The sequence below is a fragment of the Apium graveolens genome, chromosome 10, assembly GCF_009905375.1.
Source record: "Apium graveolens cultivar Ventura chromosome 10, ASM990537v1, whole genome shotgun sequence".
Taxonomy (NCBI): Eukaryota; Viridiplantae; Streptophyta; class Magnoliopsida; order Apiales; family Apiaceae; genus Apium; species Apium graveolens.
Window position 1 is genome coordinate 150,482,337 of NC_133656.1, and position 16,968 is coordinate 150,499,304.

Here is a 16,968-nt window from a genome sequence, read left to right on the forward strand (position 1 = left end):
CTGATGCCTACTCTGCAAAACTCTTATGGGAGAAGCTGGACCAGACACATAATACTGACTCACAAGGTCTAGAAAAGTATTCTGTGGCAAGGTTCCTCGAGTTCAAGCTGGTGGACAATAAGTCCATGACTGAGCAGGTGCATGAGTTCGAGATGATAGTGCATGCTTTGAAGGAGTCTGGAATGAATCTCCCGGAGAAGTTCAAGGTGATGAGTGTGATTGAAAAACTCCCGAAGTCTTGGGAAGAGTTCTCTCTCTCCCTGAAAAGACAGAAAGGAGAGATCACCTGGACCAACCTTATGCTGGACATCTCGGTGCAAGAACAACACAAGTCCAAATAGGGACATGTGATGCCAACTGAACACGGTACCTCGAAGGTAAACATAGCAACTGTAGGACAAAAGAGGAAGGCTTTTGCTAAGAAAGCTAATAGTAATAAACCTAAGAGTGACAAGGACAAGGCCAAGAAACTCAAGGCAAACAAACCATGTTGGTCTTGTGGGCAGGTTGGGCATTGGAGTAAGGACTGCCCTACGAAGAAAGTGAAGAAAACCGAGGTAGCGCAAGCGAATGTTGTGCTTGGAACCGCAAGTGGGCCTGTAGTGAACATGGTTGTTGGTGAGGCTACGGCTTCTGAAACCGACGTTGACCGGTATGTATCCTACAACCCTGTAATATTTTATACCTATCTGTCAAATGAATGGTTGATAGATACTGGAGCTAATGTACATATTTGTGCTGATATTAGTTTATTTGTATCTTATCAACAGAGTCATAGCCTGACTGTGAAGATGGGGAATGCTAGTGCTGCTCAAGTACATGGAGTTGGAAACGTGGATCTGAAGTTCCCTTCAGGACGTATTCTATCTCTGACGAGAGTGCATCATGTTCCCAACATGCGTAGAAATATAATAAGTGGAAGCTGTTTAGTTTCTAGTGGTTTTGAAATTTCGTTCAAGTGTAATAAAGTAGTTCTTATTCACACTGGTACGTTCTTTGGCAAGGGTTACTTGTTAAATGGTTTATTTGTTATTAATGCGGATCCCGTTTTGGGAAATTTGAATAATAATGTTATTCCTACTGTTAACTGTATTGAATCCTCAAATATATGGCATGCTAGACTAGGTCATTTAAACTTTGGTGCTCTTAAGAACATGATGAACTTAGAGTTGATTCCAAAATATACCATAGAAAAGAATTCTAAATGTCAAGTATGTGTGTCTGCTAAACAGATAAGGAAACCTTTTCATAACGTTGTTAGGGATTCAGACTTGTTAGATTTAGTACACACTGATATTTGTGAATTTGGTGGTGTGTTGACCAAGGACCAGTTTAGATACTTCATTACTTTTATAGATGATAGTAGTAGATACTGTTATGTTTATTTACTTAGACATAAGGATGAAGCACTTAGTAAATTCATTATATATAAAACTGAAGTAGAAAAACAAACTAGTAAGTTACTTAAAAGGTTGAGATCTGATAGAGGTGGTGAGTATACGAGTAATGTTTTTAATGAATTTTGTGCAAACAATGGTATAGTTCATGAAGTTACTCCACCATACACACCAGAGTCTAATGGGGTTGCTGAGTGAAAGAACAGAACATTTAAAGATATGATTAATAGTATGCTTATTAACTCTGGGTTGCCTAAATACATGTGGGGGGAGGCTCTAAATACGGCTTGCCATATTTTGAATAGAGTCCCTCTGAAACACATGGATAAAACACCCTTGGAGTTATGGAAAGGCAGGATGACTAGTCTTAAGTATCTTCGTGTGTGGGGGTGCCTTGCTAAGGTGCTTGTTCCTGAACACAAGAGAAAGAAACTAGGTCCAAAGACTGTTGACTGTATCTTTCTGGGCTATCTTGAAACCACTACAGCTATGAGATTTTTAGTGTTAAAATCTGACATAGATGATATAGTGGCAAACACGATAGTTGAATTTCGAGATGCGACATTCTTTGAGGATGTCTACCCTATGAAGACTGGAATACCTGAAATGACTTCTGAGGAAGATCCTACTCACACATCAAGTTCTATTCCTGATCATGTGGAAAAGATGACAAATGTGGGGGCGGAACCTAGTAGTAGCTCTAGTCCTAAGGAACTAGAGGAACCAAGGAGAAGTAAGCGTGCAAAGGTAGTCAAGGATTTTGGAGGTGATTTCATCACTTACAATATCGAGGACGAACCTTTAACTTTCCGGCAAGCTATGGATTCTTCTGAGTCAAGGCACTGGAAGGGCGCTGTCAAGAGTGAAATTGACTCTATTGTTTCTAATGGAACATGGGAGTTGGTTGATCTCCCTCCTGAGTGTTCTACTATTGGGTGCAAATGGGTCTTTAAAAGGAAGTTGAACCCTGACGGCTCAATAGATAAGTACAAAGCTAGATTGGTAGCTAAGGGTTTTAAGCAAAAGGAAGGAATTGATTATTTTGATACATACTCTCCGGTTACAAGAATGGTAACAATCCGAATGCTTATAGCATTGGCTTCAGTCCATGGTCTTATCATCCATCAGATGGATGTAAAGATGGCTTTTCTTCATGGTGAACTTGAAGAAGAGATTTATATGGATCAGCCTGATGGATTTGTTGCATCAGGCAATGAAAGGAAAGTATGTAAGTTGATCAAGTCCATCTATGGCTTGAAACAAGCTCCCAGAGATTGGCATAAAAAGTTTGATGAAACTATATTGCCTTTCAGTTATAAGATTAATGAAAGTGATAAGTGTGTCTACACTAAAGTTAAAGGTAATGAGTGTGTTATTTTGTGCCTATATATGGATGACATTTTATTGTTTGGAACCAATATTGAGATTATTAACGAGACTAAAGAATTCTTGAAAAGGCATTTTGAAATGAAGGATATGGGTGAGGCAAGTGTGATTCTTGGAATCAAACTGATTCAGTCCACTGAAGGAATAACCTTGACTCAATCTCATTATATAGAGAAATCTATACTTGAGAAATATGTTTATTCACAGTGTAGAATCGCTAGTACACCTCATGATTCGAAAGTTTCCCTTGTCAAGAATACTTCAGGAGTGCCTGTGTCTCAGTTAAGGTATTCTCAGATTATTGGGAGCTTGCACTATCTTGCTAACTGCACTAGACCAGATATTTCATATTCTGTGTCTAAATTGGCTAGATATACAAGCTGTCCAAACAGAACTCATTGGGATGCTCTTGATAGAGTACTTAGATATCTAAAAGGCACAATGTACCTTAGTTTACACTACAGGAGATTTCCTGGTGTGCTTGAAGGGTACAGTGATACAAGTTGGATAGCTAAGAAGTCTGGTTCCAATGGAGTGACTGGATACGTGTTCACCTTGGCTGGTGGAGCAATATCCTGGAAGTCAAGCAGACAGACTATAGTTACTCGGTCTACTTTTGAGGCTGAGTTGTGTGCACTTGACGCCACATGGACGGAGGCTGAATGGTTACACGGACTTATGTCTGCAATACCTATAGTAAGCAGACCGCTTCCTGCTATTGCTATTCACTGTGATAGTCAAATAACTATCGACAAGATTAGCAGTAAAAAGCATAATGCTAAAACTAAGAGACACATCCAAGTTAGACTCAAGTATATAAGGGGTTTAGTGACTGATAGGATCATAGCTATAGAGTTCATAGGAACTCAGAATAATATAGTTGATCCTCTTACTAAAGGACTGGAACCTGCAGTGGTCCTTAAGTCAAGGTTGGGGATGGGATTGTCAACCCATCATAATTCATCAACAGTGGGAACCCAATACACATGAGAGGAGATCCCTCGAAGTGTATTCAATTGGTAATAACAAGCTGTAAGGATGAGTTGGTAGTACCTTTGCTACATAGATGATATTATAGTATCTGAGTCTATCCCCTGTAAACCTAGAAGGTACTGACACTGCCAGAAAAGCAAGAGTGTTAAAACTCTGAATGGGATCAAGTCATTTGACGAGATAGAGGCAGTATATCTCTGGAGATGCCCAGCTAAGCGAATGTAATTGTGTGGTCGCAATTAGAGGATAGGGTTAATCCTTGAAGCATTTGATGAACAGGATCGAGACATGACCATTAATGTCTCAAAGCCGTAGATTGGCACCATAACCTTTGACTTGTAGTCGTCTATGGAATATGGTTATACTAAACGGATTAAGATTCAAGGTGAAATATTCCATCTGAGTCCGATAGCCATTGAAGTAGAGGAATTAGGAGGGTTCAAACCCGGAAGGGTACCGACTCTGAAAAACAAGTCATGATGGGAAATTGATCACATTTCTGTATGGATTTGTGGGGGATTGTTAGAAAATTAGGATTTTAGAGCTTAATTTAATTATGTTCTTGATGTTAATCCTAAAATCTAATGATTGAAAATTGTTCAATGATATTTGAACTTAAATTTTCATGTATGGTTTTAAGAATTTTCTTAATGAAATCCATATGAAATGAGAGTTGAAAGTAGCTTGGAAAAGCTTGGAAAAATTTGAGAATGTTTGTCCCACATTGAAATAAATAAAGGAGGGTGTGTGCTTTATATGGTATTACCCACATGAGTAGTATACAACTACTAAGGTGTGTAATGGTCCATTGTGTTGGTGTGTGCTTCACGCGCGCACACACACACGCGCGCGCCCCGCCACGCACCGCACCGCACCGCACCGGGTCGGGTCGAAGGGCGATTTGGGCGAATGTCTCGGCGTCTCACGTACGCGAGGCGACTTGGGCGAGGATTTTATTTATTTGAGAGTTAATTTATAATATAATCTGATCTGTAACTGATGAATAAAATCAGAACTTAAGTTCTGATATTTCTGATATGATATCTCAGAACTTAACTTAAGTTCTGATATCATATCAGAAATGACTTAAGTTCTGATAATAATGTGGGTGTTAATGTGAAAAGCTGTTACAAATAATTTAAATTCAAAATCTGATCAATTTTGATTTTTTCATTAATGCAGCAGTTTAATTCAGACATTAAGTGTATTGACAGTTTCATTTTTCCTCTCCTATAGATAGAGGCTAAACTGAATGTATAAGATATATACACACGACATTCTCTTCTCTTCTCTTCAACCTCTCTGCATTTCTCTCCCAAAAGTCCTGAAGTGCTGATATTTTCCGGCGACTGAGGTGCTGGTCGAAGTGGAGCTTTTGTTACTGCTGTTAACATAAACTCCGGGCTGTTTTATCATGGTGGAGATATTGTACGCATCCCAAACACAGCAGGTAGGGGCAATATTCTCTTCAAGAGCAGCCAGGACTTCGAGCAAGGCCTGATGACTCAGCTGTGATCATTTTCTTGGCATTTTGTATCTGTGAACCTTTATTTCAGTCACTGTTAAAAGCTATGGTTTCGGGTACATCTTTCTTTCTCTCTTCGTTATTTCAGTTACTGATTTTGTTTACCTGCATGTTTTTTTTTGTTAACTGTGGTCTTGGCCTAAACTTGCTAAATTCTTTATACACTTGCTTCTATGTTGCTATATTTGTTAGTGAGATTTACAACAGAAGTTTCCCTCCAAAACAAGCTATGAAACGGGTAAGGTTCTTGAACTTATTCATGGAGATCTATGTGGTCCAATCACACCAGAAACAGCATCAGGGTACAAGTACTTCTTTTTATTGGTAGATGACTATAGTCGTTATATGTGGGTTTATTTCCTTAAGAACAAAGATAAAGCCTTGAAAGCATTTAAGATTTTTCGTGCACAAGTAGAGAAAGATTCCAGGAAAGACATCAAGGTGGTTATAAGTGACAGAGGAGGAGAATTCACATCAAATGAATTCAAGGAGTATTGTGAGGGTGCTGGGATAAAACGCCACTATACAACGCCATATACACCACAACAAAATGGTGTAGTGGAACGGCGCAATAGAACGGTGGTAGAAATGGCCAGGAGTTGTATTAAGGAGTTGAAATTACCTTCGAGAATGTGGGGAGAAGCTGTTAGAAATGCAGTATATCTGCTCAACAGAGTTGCCACTCGTGCACTCATGGGACAAACGCCATACGAGGTGTGGTACAAGAGAAAGCCTGATGTGAGTCACGTTTGAGTTTTTGGTTGCTCTGCGTACATGAAAGTTCCTGGAAATCATATTAAGAAACTTGAAGATCGAAGCAAGAAAGTTATCAACTTGGGAAAGGAACCAGGGACTAAAGGTTACCGCCTATATGATCCTAAGGAAAATCGTATCTATGTAAATCGCGACGTAGTTTTTGAGGAAACGGTACCTTGGTCTAGTTTCACTTCTGGAGATGAAGAGGGCAACTCAGGTCATTTTACAATGTCTAGCATAGAGGAATTGGAGGGTAATAATCAGCCTGGTGACGAAGTTTCACGAGGAAAAGATGAGTTGCAGGTGCACACGCCCATACGACAGCCAACTGGTACAAGATTGAGTCAGGATAATTATGATGAAAGCTTAGAGCCAAGAAAGTCCAGGCCCATCACTGAAATATATGATCAAACAGAGGAGATAGAACTAAGTGAGGAACTTCATCTCATGGGAATGGATGAACCAGCTAATTTTAGACAGGCAGCTGGAGATCCGAACTGGAAGCAAGCAATGAAACAGGAAATTGATTCAATTGAAGAGAATGAAACATGAGAACTGGTGACTCCACCACAGGGTCAGAAAATAATCGGATTGAAATGGATTTACAAGTTGAAGAAAGATGTTAACGGAAGGATTATCAAGCACAAGGCACGACTCGTTGCCAAGGGGTACACTCAAGAACATGGTGTAGATTTTGATGAAGTTTACGCACCAATAACTCGTATGGAAACTGTGAGATTATTGTTGGCATTGGTGGCTAAGAAAAATTGGGAAGTGCATCACCTTGATGTGAAAACGGCTTTTTTGAATGGGGACATAAAGGAAGATGTGTATGTACATCAACCGGAGGGGTTCAAGATAACTAGACAAGAACACATGGTGTATAAATTAAAAAGGGCTCTTTATGATCTTCGACAAGCCCCACGGGCATGGTATGCTAAACTAAATACATGCCTGGAAACACTTGGTTTTGTTAGATGTCCTCATGAACCTGCAGTATATACTAGAAAGGAGCAAGAAGGGATACTGATTGTAGCAGTGTATGTAGACGACTTATTAATCACAGGGTCAAGTGGTGCCATGATTGGAAGATTTAAGCAGGAGATGAATGAGAAGTTTCAGATGAGCAATTTAGGAAAACTGAGCTACTACTTGGGCATCGAAGTGGAGCAAACTGATGGAAAAATTATTTTGAAGCAATCCGGGTATGCACACAAGATTCTTGAGAAGGCAGGCATGTCAGATTGCAATCCTACTACTTATCCTAGGGATCTGAAGGAACAAATAACTCGAGATGAGTAAGGGGAAGCAATAGATGCGACGATGTTTAGAAGCATGGTCGGGGGGCTTCGATATTTAGTTCATACGAGACCCGACATCGCATATTGTGTGGGAATAGTTAGCCGTTACATGGAAAGGCCAACGAAAATTCACTTATCTGCTGCAAAACGTATCATGAGATATGTGAAAGGAACCATACATTTTGGTCTGGTCTACTCTGCAAATAGTAACAATAATGTGTTGAATGGTTTTTCTGATAGCGATCTGGGAGGACAGCTCGATGACAGGCATAGCACTGCTGGCATGGTGTTCTACCTGAATGAAAGTGTGATAACATGGGTGTCACAGAAGCAACGATGTGTGGCACTGTCCTCATGTGAGGCCGAGTTTATGGCGGCCACAACAGCAGCTTGTCAAGCTATATGGCGGAGAAATGTCTTAAACCAAATCACATCTGAGTCAATGGGTCCACTGGTTCTATACATTGATAACCGGTCAGCAATAGATTTAGCGAAAAATCCTATGTTCCATGGAAGAAGTAAGCACATAGATGTGCGTTATCATTTCATTAGGGAGTGTGTGGAGCGTGGTGAAGTAACCTTGAGGCATGTGAGCAGCAACGAGTAGAGAGCAGATATCATGACAAAAGCACTGGCAAAGACCAAGTTCGAAAATATGAGAAAACTTCTGGGGGTGAAGAACTTGAAGTGATGTTTGAGCTTAAGGGGGAAATTGTTGAAATTGTAATCTCAAACATACCTGCATTCATTTAGTTCAGTAACGGTTAGTTTTATTTTGGTCAGCTGTTTTATCTAGTAAGCATCTAGTTTGTAGGAGTTTGAATAAGTCAGCTAGTGCAGAGTTTATCCAGGAAATAGTTGGAGTAATGGAGTCATGCACGAGTAGTTTTAGGATCAGTTGTTTTCTTGTTATTCCCTTATATTGTTTGTATTGCTTAGCAGAATAAATCAATTAATTTTTTACAGGCATGTGAGTTTGCTTTTCTTGCTTCATACAAATAGCTATACATATATATATAGACTATAGAATCATGGTGGAAAGTACCTCTTTGCCCCCATGTAACATATTCTCTCATACCTCGATTTTGTTCGATATTTAATCTAGATTTTAATTTGACTGGTTCAAATTTAGTCTAGATTATTAACTTTATTTTACATGTTGTAAAATTGAAGTACATTCAGGATTTTTACATATCATTAAATGTAATATGTCATACTTAACAAAAATCACTATAATATTAAAATTTTAAATATTATTAAAATCAACAAATCATAGTTTGTGTTTGATATTATCAATTTTTAAGGTACTTATAAAAAAATCCTAATTAATTATTTTCAAACTTTTAAAAATATTTAAATTTTAATCTAGTTTCATGAGATTTAGTAAAAAAGTAATTTAGTAAAAAAAGTAAATATCTATTGATTGTCATAAAAAATTTACAAACCATATTTAACAATTTCAACATGTCGAAACAAATTAAAAGTTTAATAATTTAATATATAAGATATTTATGAAAATATTATATAAAAATATGTGAAACTATCAAATTAGCTTGTATAACTTTAATTTTATATATGTATAAAACGTAATAATTATGTTTACGCACGAATTTTGTGTAACCATAAAAAGTCATAAGCAATATGATAAAGAGGGAGAAATATATAATTTTTCATCTTCAACTGCCCAAAATACCTCAAATATATACGAACTGTCCAAAATACCCACGAAATACATATTTAAGGGATGCGTGTTTAACCTTCTAAAATTTAGCAAAGAATATGCATGTTGAACATGCGTATTCACTTTTGCTTTTACAAAGAATACGCATGTTCAATATACGTATTCAAAAAAAACAAAATATGCGTATTTTTGTTAAATTTTTAAAATTTTAATCCGCATCCCCACATGCATATTCAGTGGGTAAAAAGGGCGGAACATCCCGTCAACAGGTATTCTGGATAAATCTTCACAAATTGTGGGTATTTTAGTTTTTCACCCTCATAAGTTGCATCAATAAATTTGTAACATTAGTATAATAATAAATGGGTAAAAGCTTATTTATAGTAGTAGTATGTTAAATATAAATATACCTATTGATATAATTTAAAATAAAAATATATATTTTGGTGCAAAGTTACATTTAACTAATTTACAATTAATTCACATTTTAAAAACAAATTTAATTAATCATCTATCCGGCCCATTTAATTTTTCACCAGTAACATACCAAACAAATATATTACTTAAAAAAATGAATATGCACTGTTACACCCCCGTTCCACGTCGATAAAATTTGATACACTATATATGTTAACAAATCATAATCTTTTGGATGCACGTGGTCAACCTGTTGTGTAATCAAATTGGCTGCAATTTGACCGATAGACTTTGGCTTAGTTTGAAATCGAGATTTGATCCTTTTTTTCGAAAGAATCATGATTGACCCGAGTTGTCACATTTTCTATTCAATCGGGTTAAAAGAATTAGATTGGAACAAGTTGAAATAAAATTAAAATTAAAAGATTACAACCCATCATCCTTTAAATTATTTTTAAAAAAGTAATGAAAACTAATATAATAATTTTAATAAATAAATATAAATAAAAAAGATAAAATTTTAAAAAATTGAAATATAGATAAGAAAAGTATATAAATAAATTAAATTAAAGTGAGGTAGAGATTAGAGTCTAGAGAAGCAAATGCAAATAACAGAATGCAGAATGAAAAACTAAGAAAGTAAAAAATGAGAATGGGAAAGCCAAGAAACCTAACTTTCACTTATGAAGATAAATTGCTGAAATGATCAGACTTTTTTTGCCAAACGTATTCTCACAAGCAGTGTTAAATAAAAATTTTCTGACAAATGAAGTGATTTCTTTTATTGGTGGCATTGGGAGAATATTGGCCGGTTCGGTTTTTGTATAAAATCAAAATCGCAATTATATATTATCGGTTTTTAAAATTGAAAATCATAATTTTCGGTTTAGATTCGGTTTTTAATTTCGGTTTAAAAATTTTTTATTCGATTATAATCAATTCGTTTTCAATTACACAACCGACAAATATAAAAAATAATAACAGCAAAATAGAAGGCTTATACAAAAACAATTCTTCACAAGATTAGCACTGCAATCATAGATTCAACTGCATAATCCAATAGTACTTACGTGTTCTATATTAATTGAACATAAATAAAAAAAAAAGAAGCTTGCCATGAGGCATTCGGTATTTATAGTTGGGGTAAATTAGTGCCAAGAGGCAACCCCAAATTTAAGACTAAATAATGCATTAGTTTACACAAAACTCTAGCAGTACGTTTGTTTTACAAAGAATTCATTCTAAAGCATTCTGCTAATTTATGAATAATTAATTTCATCAAAGTTTACTATAAAATAACTATACAGTCATAAATTTTAAAAAAATCATAAATAATCGATAACACACACAAATATATATATATATACATGTATATATTAATAACCGGTTAGGTTCCGTTTTTATCGGTTCGACTGGAACGTATAACCGGAAACAAGTCATTTAAATTGGTTTGGTTTTTATTTTTCGGTTTCGGTTTCGGATCGGTATTTTCCAATTCGATTTTCTTCGGTTTTCTTCTATTTCGGTTTGGTTTGGATTTTAAATCAATTTTTTGGTCAACTTGGTGCTATTTATATAAAAATAGGAGTTCATTTTAATTAAAAAAAATAAAAATTGTATTTAATTTTATAAATGAATTATTTTTGATATCCCACGTTTTCAAATACCTCGTTTGTCAATTGCTCAAGTCTTGTGAAATCAGTTTGAATTTTTACAATTGCCAACAAATTGAAGTAATTTAATTCGAAAAATTAGAAGGGAGTCGAGATACAAATAGTTTTTTCTCTTTTAAGCAGGCAAATATACACGATGATGTATTTTATTTTATATATAACACATTATATAGCCTGTGCTATTTTAGCACAATATTTAGCTCATAACACAAGTTTAGCACACGCTCTTACAAACAAAAGAATCCCGTTGTAGTAGTGATTGAAACTCAATCATTGAAAATCTGGGGCTAACAACAACAAAAGCAGATTTTTTAACATACTGCGTGACTATTCGAGACTTAAAGCTTAACAAACTACACAACCCAACAGCCATGTCTAACTTTAGACCGGTGCAACTGCAGCTCACCTTCTCCATTACCAAAACTAAAATTTTGCATGAAAGCATTTGCCAAGTTGTTACAACCCTCATCTAGAGCTTCATTCAAATCCTCCATCTCCTCTTTAACTATTGGAACATTAAATAGCTGAACTCACTTGGTATCACAAGATATCACCCACGGTAAAATTTTTTAATTTCAGAATTTAGTACCTCTATAGTGTTGCTCATTTTTAAGAGCTCTTTTTCTTTTTCTTCAAGAAAAACTTTCTGATCCATGATTGAAAATAAAATCATGAACTTGTTTGAAAGTTAGATTTTTGACAAAACAACAGCTCTTTGAATCATATTAGACATTGGGTTAAATATCAAAGTGGTCACTTAACTGAAGGTCATTTATCAGTTTAATCATCAAACTTAACGGGGTATCATTTGGATCACTAAAGTAATAATAAATATCAAACAGATACCTCAAAATATTAGTATTTGATAGTTAGGTTTTTGAAATAGTTGTTTGATCTGAAAAAACTAATTTTGAAAAAGTTACTTGTAAAAGTTATTTTTAGGCATATAATACAAAAAATTAATTAAAATATCTATTTATCAGACAGTTTTATTTCAAACAACTGAAGTCAATCAGCTAGTTAAACAGTTAACTCGATCAGTTACTCAAAATAGTTGTTTCAAACCGTCAGGGCTAATAGCTAACATATAATTATAAACATGGCCCATATTTTCATATTTTGTCTTTATTTTTTTTCAAAAAAAAAAAAATTATAGCACACTGTGAAAGTGATATAAAGTTATAAACTAACTTTGTTTTAAGCTAGTCTGCCAATACGGGACCTTTTGGCTTTTAGCAAGTATTTAAGCCTTTTTTACCCCAAAATCTGGTTAAATGGAATCATGCTTTTCTCTAGTATCATGTATCAAACTACGTATCCAAAATCTGTAGATTATGGATAGAGGTGTGAAGATGCTCCATAATCCAAGATAAACACAGCAGAAGGCAGAAGCACAATGGTATATAAGTCAAACTGTATTCGGATAGCATTGGCACTCCATCTACGTCTGATCATGACCGCTAACGTAAAATATACATCGAGTCAAAAATAAATAGATAAAAACAATTATGAACTTCCAAACCATATCTTCGTCACACTCATACAAAACTTAGATTGTTGTTATAATGCAAACAGGGTCGACTAATAATTCGTTGTAACTAGTTGAGAGACGTAATAATTCTTAAAACTTGTTGTTGATCCTTATGCTGGTAAATATAACTGACAGCAAGCTCTAGCTTCTCCCTGAGCTCCGGTCTAATCTTGGCCATGATTCTCAGGACGTAAATTATTCTTTCCGGTACGAGAGACAAGTCGTACCTTGTTCGGTTGGGCACCAAAGCTTTTAGGTAATTTATGTTTCTCTGTATGTCTGACAAGCTTAGGCTGTTAATGAATTTATAAGCAAGCTCGAGCTTCTCCCTTTCATCGTGTTCGTTCCTCGATCTCAGCAGGCCAGACAGAGTTTTGAGTATGCATGACAATTTAGATCTTTCTTGGGTCACCAAGATTTTGAGAGCCTTTAAACGCAGCATAATGGTCTTGACTCTTGACGGTCTCCATACCACAAGGTAATGAAATCACATACACAGTTCAATAATTCTGGATAATGAGCAGGGTTTGGCATGATCATAATTCATAACCGTTTTCTTGCTGCTGTCGCGGTTAGAATCGGTTGAGGAAAGATTTTGGAGAGGCGCAAGAGGAGTTTGACAAACTACCGAGAGATTTTGAGAATATGCTTGTGAACCCTGAAATATTGCCTGATTATCGCTTTATATAGGGGACTAGCTAGGGTACAAATTACATATTCACTACTCCTGCTATGCTCAGGAGTCAGGAGTCGGGACTAATGTCTGGCGGTGCATTGCGCCGCATGCGGTTATTTAGTCAATCTTAAATCCGTACAAGAAAATAGGATTAAATATAATTGATTTAAATTCGACTGAGTTTAAATTCGACCGCAGACGGTCGAATCCTTTGGATACGGCTAAATTCAACCGGCCTCGGTCGAATTCAAACGGTCATATTTAAACGGTTGTATTTACAACCAATTTTAACCGGAAACGGTTGAAACTAAAATGGTTGAAATTAAACGGCCTAAATTCGACCAAATTTTTTTTCAGTTGAATTTAGTCGCAAAAAAAAAGTGGAGGGGATTTTTCCACAAAATTATTTATTTGGCACTCCTAAATTCAACCAATTTGGGTCAAATTTTATATTTAAAAATGGCGAGAAAATTACTCATAATTTTAAAATTTTTGAAAAAAATGTGACGGAAGTTTCCCGCCTTTTTTGAAGTTATATTTCAATGGAATTCGGTTGTATTTAGGATTTTTTAGAATTTTAATTTTTAATAAAAAAAACTTATTTAAATTGTAGTGAATATTTTAAAGTTATGAATATGGGAGAGAATAAAAGTTATCCAAGTAAAAAAAATTTAGTTCTTGAAAAAATAAATTATGCGTTAAAATAGTTTTCAAATTTCTTTACTTGTTTAAAAAATAAAATTGATGCTAGTTAGCTGTACTAGTCAAACTGATGTTTGTCTCTTAAAATGCCAAACCAGATAAAATTGTTTTAACCTAAAATTTTTGTTATATCACTAATATATATATATACATCCATATGATTGTATCGATAAAAAATATTTTAAAAAAATCGAAATACTAATTCAGGACCAAACACTAGGTAGTTGTACTAGTCAAACTGATGTTTGACCGTTAAAATGGCAAACCAAATAAAATTATTTTGATCTGAAATTTTGGTTATATCACTAATATATATTGACATTCGTGCGATTCGATCGATGAAAAATATTTTTGTTAGGTCACACACACTGTAGAAGGGGGTTGAATACAGTGTTTATCACAATCAAATCGAATTAAAGAACACAAGTAACAGAAAACAAACTTTATTAAACTTTGTTACAATATGGAACTGTCCTCTCTCAGTGATGAACAAATTATCACGAGAGCTGCTAGGGTTACAATAAATAATAACTTCGATTATGATAACACATATAGTGTAAACCATATATATGTGTTTATATACTACACAATTACAAGATAATCGCTAATTGATATTGAATATGATTCTGTATCCTAAAATATATCAATTAGATATCTTCTTTTCCAAGTCTTCTATCTTCCATAGAAATCTTCTCTATGCATATCTCTTATTTATTTAGTCTTGATCTTCTTTCCTTTCAATCAGTCTTTCCTTAACTATTCGTCCTCCCGCACTTTAGTTCTGATATTCATCTTCTGATAATTATCTCCTGATAATTTAAGTACTGATATCCTTAAGTTCTGACTTCCAGTAAGTGCTGATTTCAGTAAGTACTGATATTTCCTGTTTTTTAAGATCTGAAAAACTAAACATGAAACACATTATACATGACATCTCAAATATATCTAACAATCTCCCTCAACTTGTAAATTAGCATAATATACAAGTTCAATATATATATTTGGTGATGTCAAAAATATTAAGTACAAATGCACATGAGAATTTGACTAAGAAACTACAACTTACAGTACTTGTAGCTTTTACCATCCTAAAAGTCTGATATCAGCTTTAGCCTGTATGTTCTTCAGAATTCAGCAGTTGCAGTCCCTGACTTGGCTTCATTATGTGATCTCTTTAATATCAGGAGTTGTCCTGAGATAATTCTTCAAAAGACATCTCTCAGCATATGCAAGTTCATTCAACATCCTCATTTTGGCTTCTTTTAGTTCAGTTGTATCTTCACTTATCTGAAAGATAGCAGCTCTGAGATCATTGATCTTTGCCTTTCTTATATCCTCATTAAGTCTGATATAATAGGTTTTGTCTGATTCTATGTTGAATTCAACAGCCCTATAACCCAGAAAGGTAGTAACAATCTTTGCAGTGTTAGGCTTCATTTCAACAATTTTTCCATCATGAGCTCTGTACTTAGGATGGTATGAGCTGTCAGACTTTATCCTGTAAAGTTTCTTCTGTCTCTCAATATTAGACCTTAAGAATTTGGCAGCATCATCTGTAGACTTGTTCTTTACTTGAAGCAAATATAGCACATGTTCCAATTCTTCATAGTACTTCAAGTTAATAGCATCCTGCCTAATCTGGAATACCTTCCCATCTGTCATGAAATATAACATAACATGTTCTTTCAGTGCAGAGTGGTAAACCATCTGTACAGACTCCAATTGATCTAATCTTTCAGGAGTTGTGCATATTCCTGGTTCAGACAGAGATGTAGGATATAGAGTTGTGTCGCTTACTCTTCTTTCATCAGCATTTCCTAAACCAGTTTTATCTCTTACCTCCTTTCCTAGAAGCAATCTACTCTGAAAACCTCTTGATGTACTCTTCAGAGTTTGAGCAGATTGTTTAGCTTGGGTGAATCCTGGTAGAGTAGTTGAAGGTTTAACATGAGCAGTGTCAGAGGTTATTCCCTTATCTCCTGATGTCAAGCTAACTTGAGCTATGTCAGAGGTTGCTTGCTTCCTTGTAGCATCTGAATTTACTAACTCCTGACTTTGAACAACTTGAGCTCTATCAGAGGTTGTTTGAGAATCTTTCTTGTTCTTCAAAATCAGATCAGTAGCTTCATCAGCATCTATTTGTTCATCCATAGCTGGCATGTAAACCCTTACAGGTTCATCAACTTTACCTTTACCCTTAAACTTTGGATCATACTCCACTTGTGATTTGGCTTTAGATTCCTCAGCACTTGTTCTTTCTTTAATCACAATGCCTTTAGCCTGTGGAGGTTTCTTTGTTGTTGTAGAAACTTTAGACTTAGATTGTGACTTATCAATTGCAGCTTTCAGTCTAGCTTCTTCTTCTTCCAGCATTTTAAGATCCATCCCTGGATTTTCTTTAAGAAACAGCTTCTTTGAGATCTCTTCATCAAGATCTTCAGGATTGACTAGAACTTGTTTACCTGAGCTTGATTTCTTGCCAGCATCAGAACTTAGCCTTTGACTTGTAGTTCTGTCTTTCTGTAATGAAGAGCCTTTGCTTTTTCTTTGACCTCCACCCGTTTCAGAGTTTCCCTGATCTTCATTTTCATCATCTTTTTCTTTCTGTGATGTAGTAGACTTGCATTTGGACTTAATTACTTTCTCCCCCTTTTTGGCATCATCAGGAAGAAGCAGGGAGACAAGCAATTCCACAGAATTTTGAAGTTCATTAAACTGAACTTGTTGAGCAGCTTAATTTTGTAAAATTTGAGAAATTTGAGCTTGCTGCTTGTCTTTTCAATATTTTGCTAAACGGTCAAAGTTAGGCTTGAAAAACCTCTGCTTCCCTACTTTGATCTTCTCTGCATCCTCTAGCAATGTATTTCGAATTTTGTCCAGCTGAGCGTGAGTTGCTGAGTGTTGACCTTGAAGGTGCCTTGTACTCAGTG

At 35.4% G+C, this 16,968-nt stretch overlaps 1 protein-coding gene across 1 annotated transcript; it reads left to right on the forward strand.

Annotated features, from left to right (window-relative positions):
- Positions 1-7,380: 7,380 nt before the first annotated feature.
- LOC141691133 (secreted RxLR effector protein 161-like) lies at positions 7,381-7,965 on the forward strand. Its single transcript, XM_074495875.1, has one exon. It carries the CDS (start codon positions 7,381-7,383, stop codon positions 7,963-7,965), a length of 585 nt encoding a protein of 194 aa, XP_074351976.1.
- Positions 7,966-16,968: the final 9,003 nt, after the last annotated feature.

Excerpts from the sequence above, each read along its gene's own strand:
- LOC141691133 (XM_074495875.1), top strand. The coding sequence starts at position 7,381 with ATGTTTAGAAGCATGGTCGGGGGGCTTCGATATTTAGTTCATACGAGA.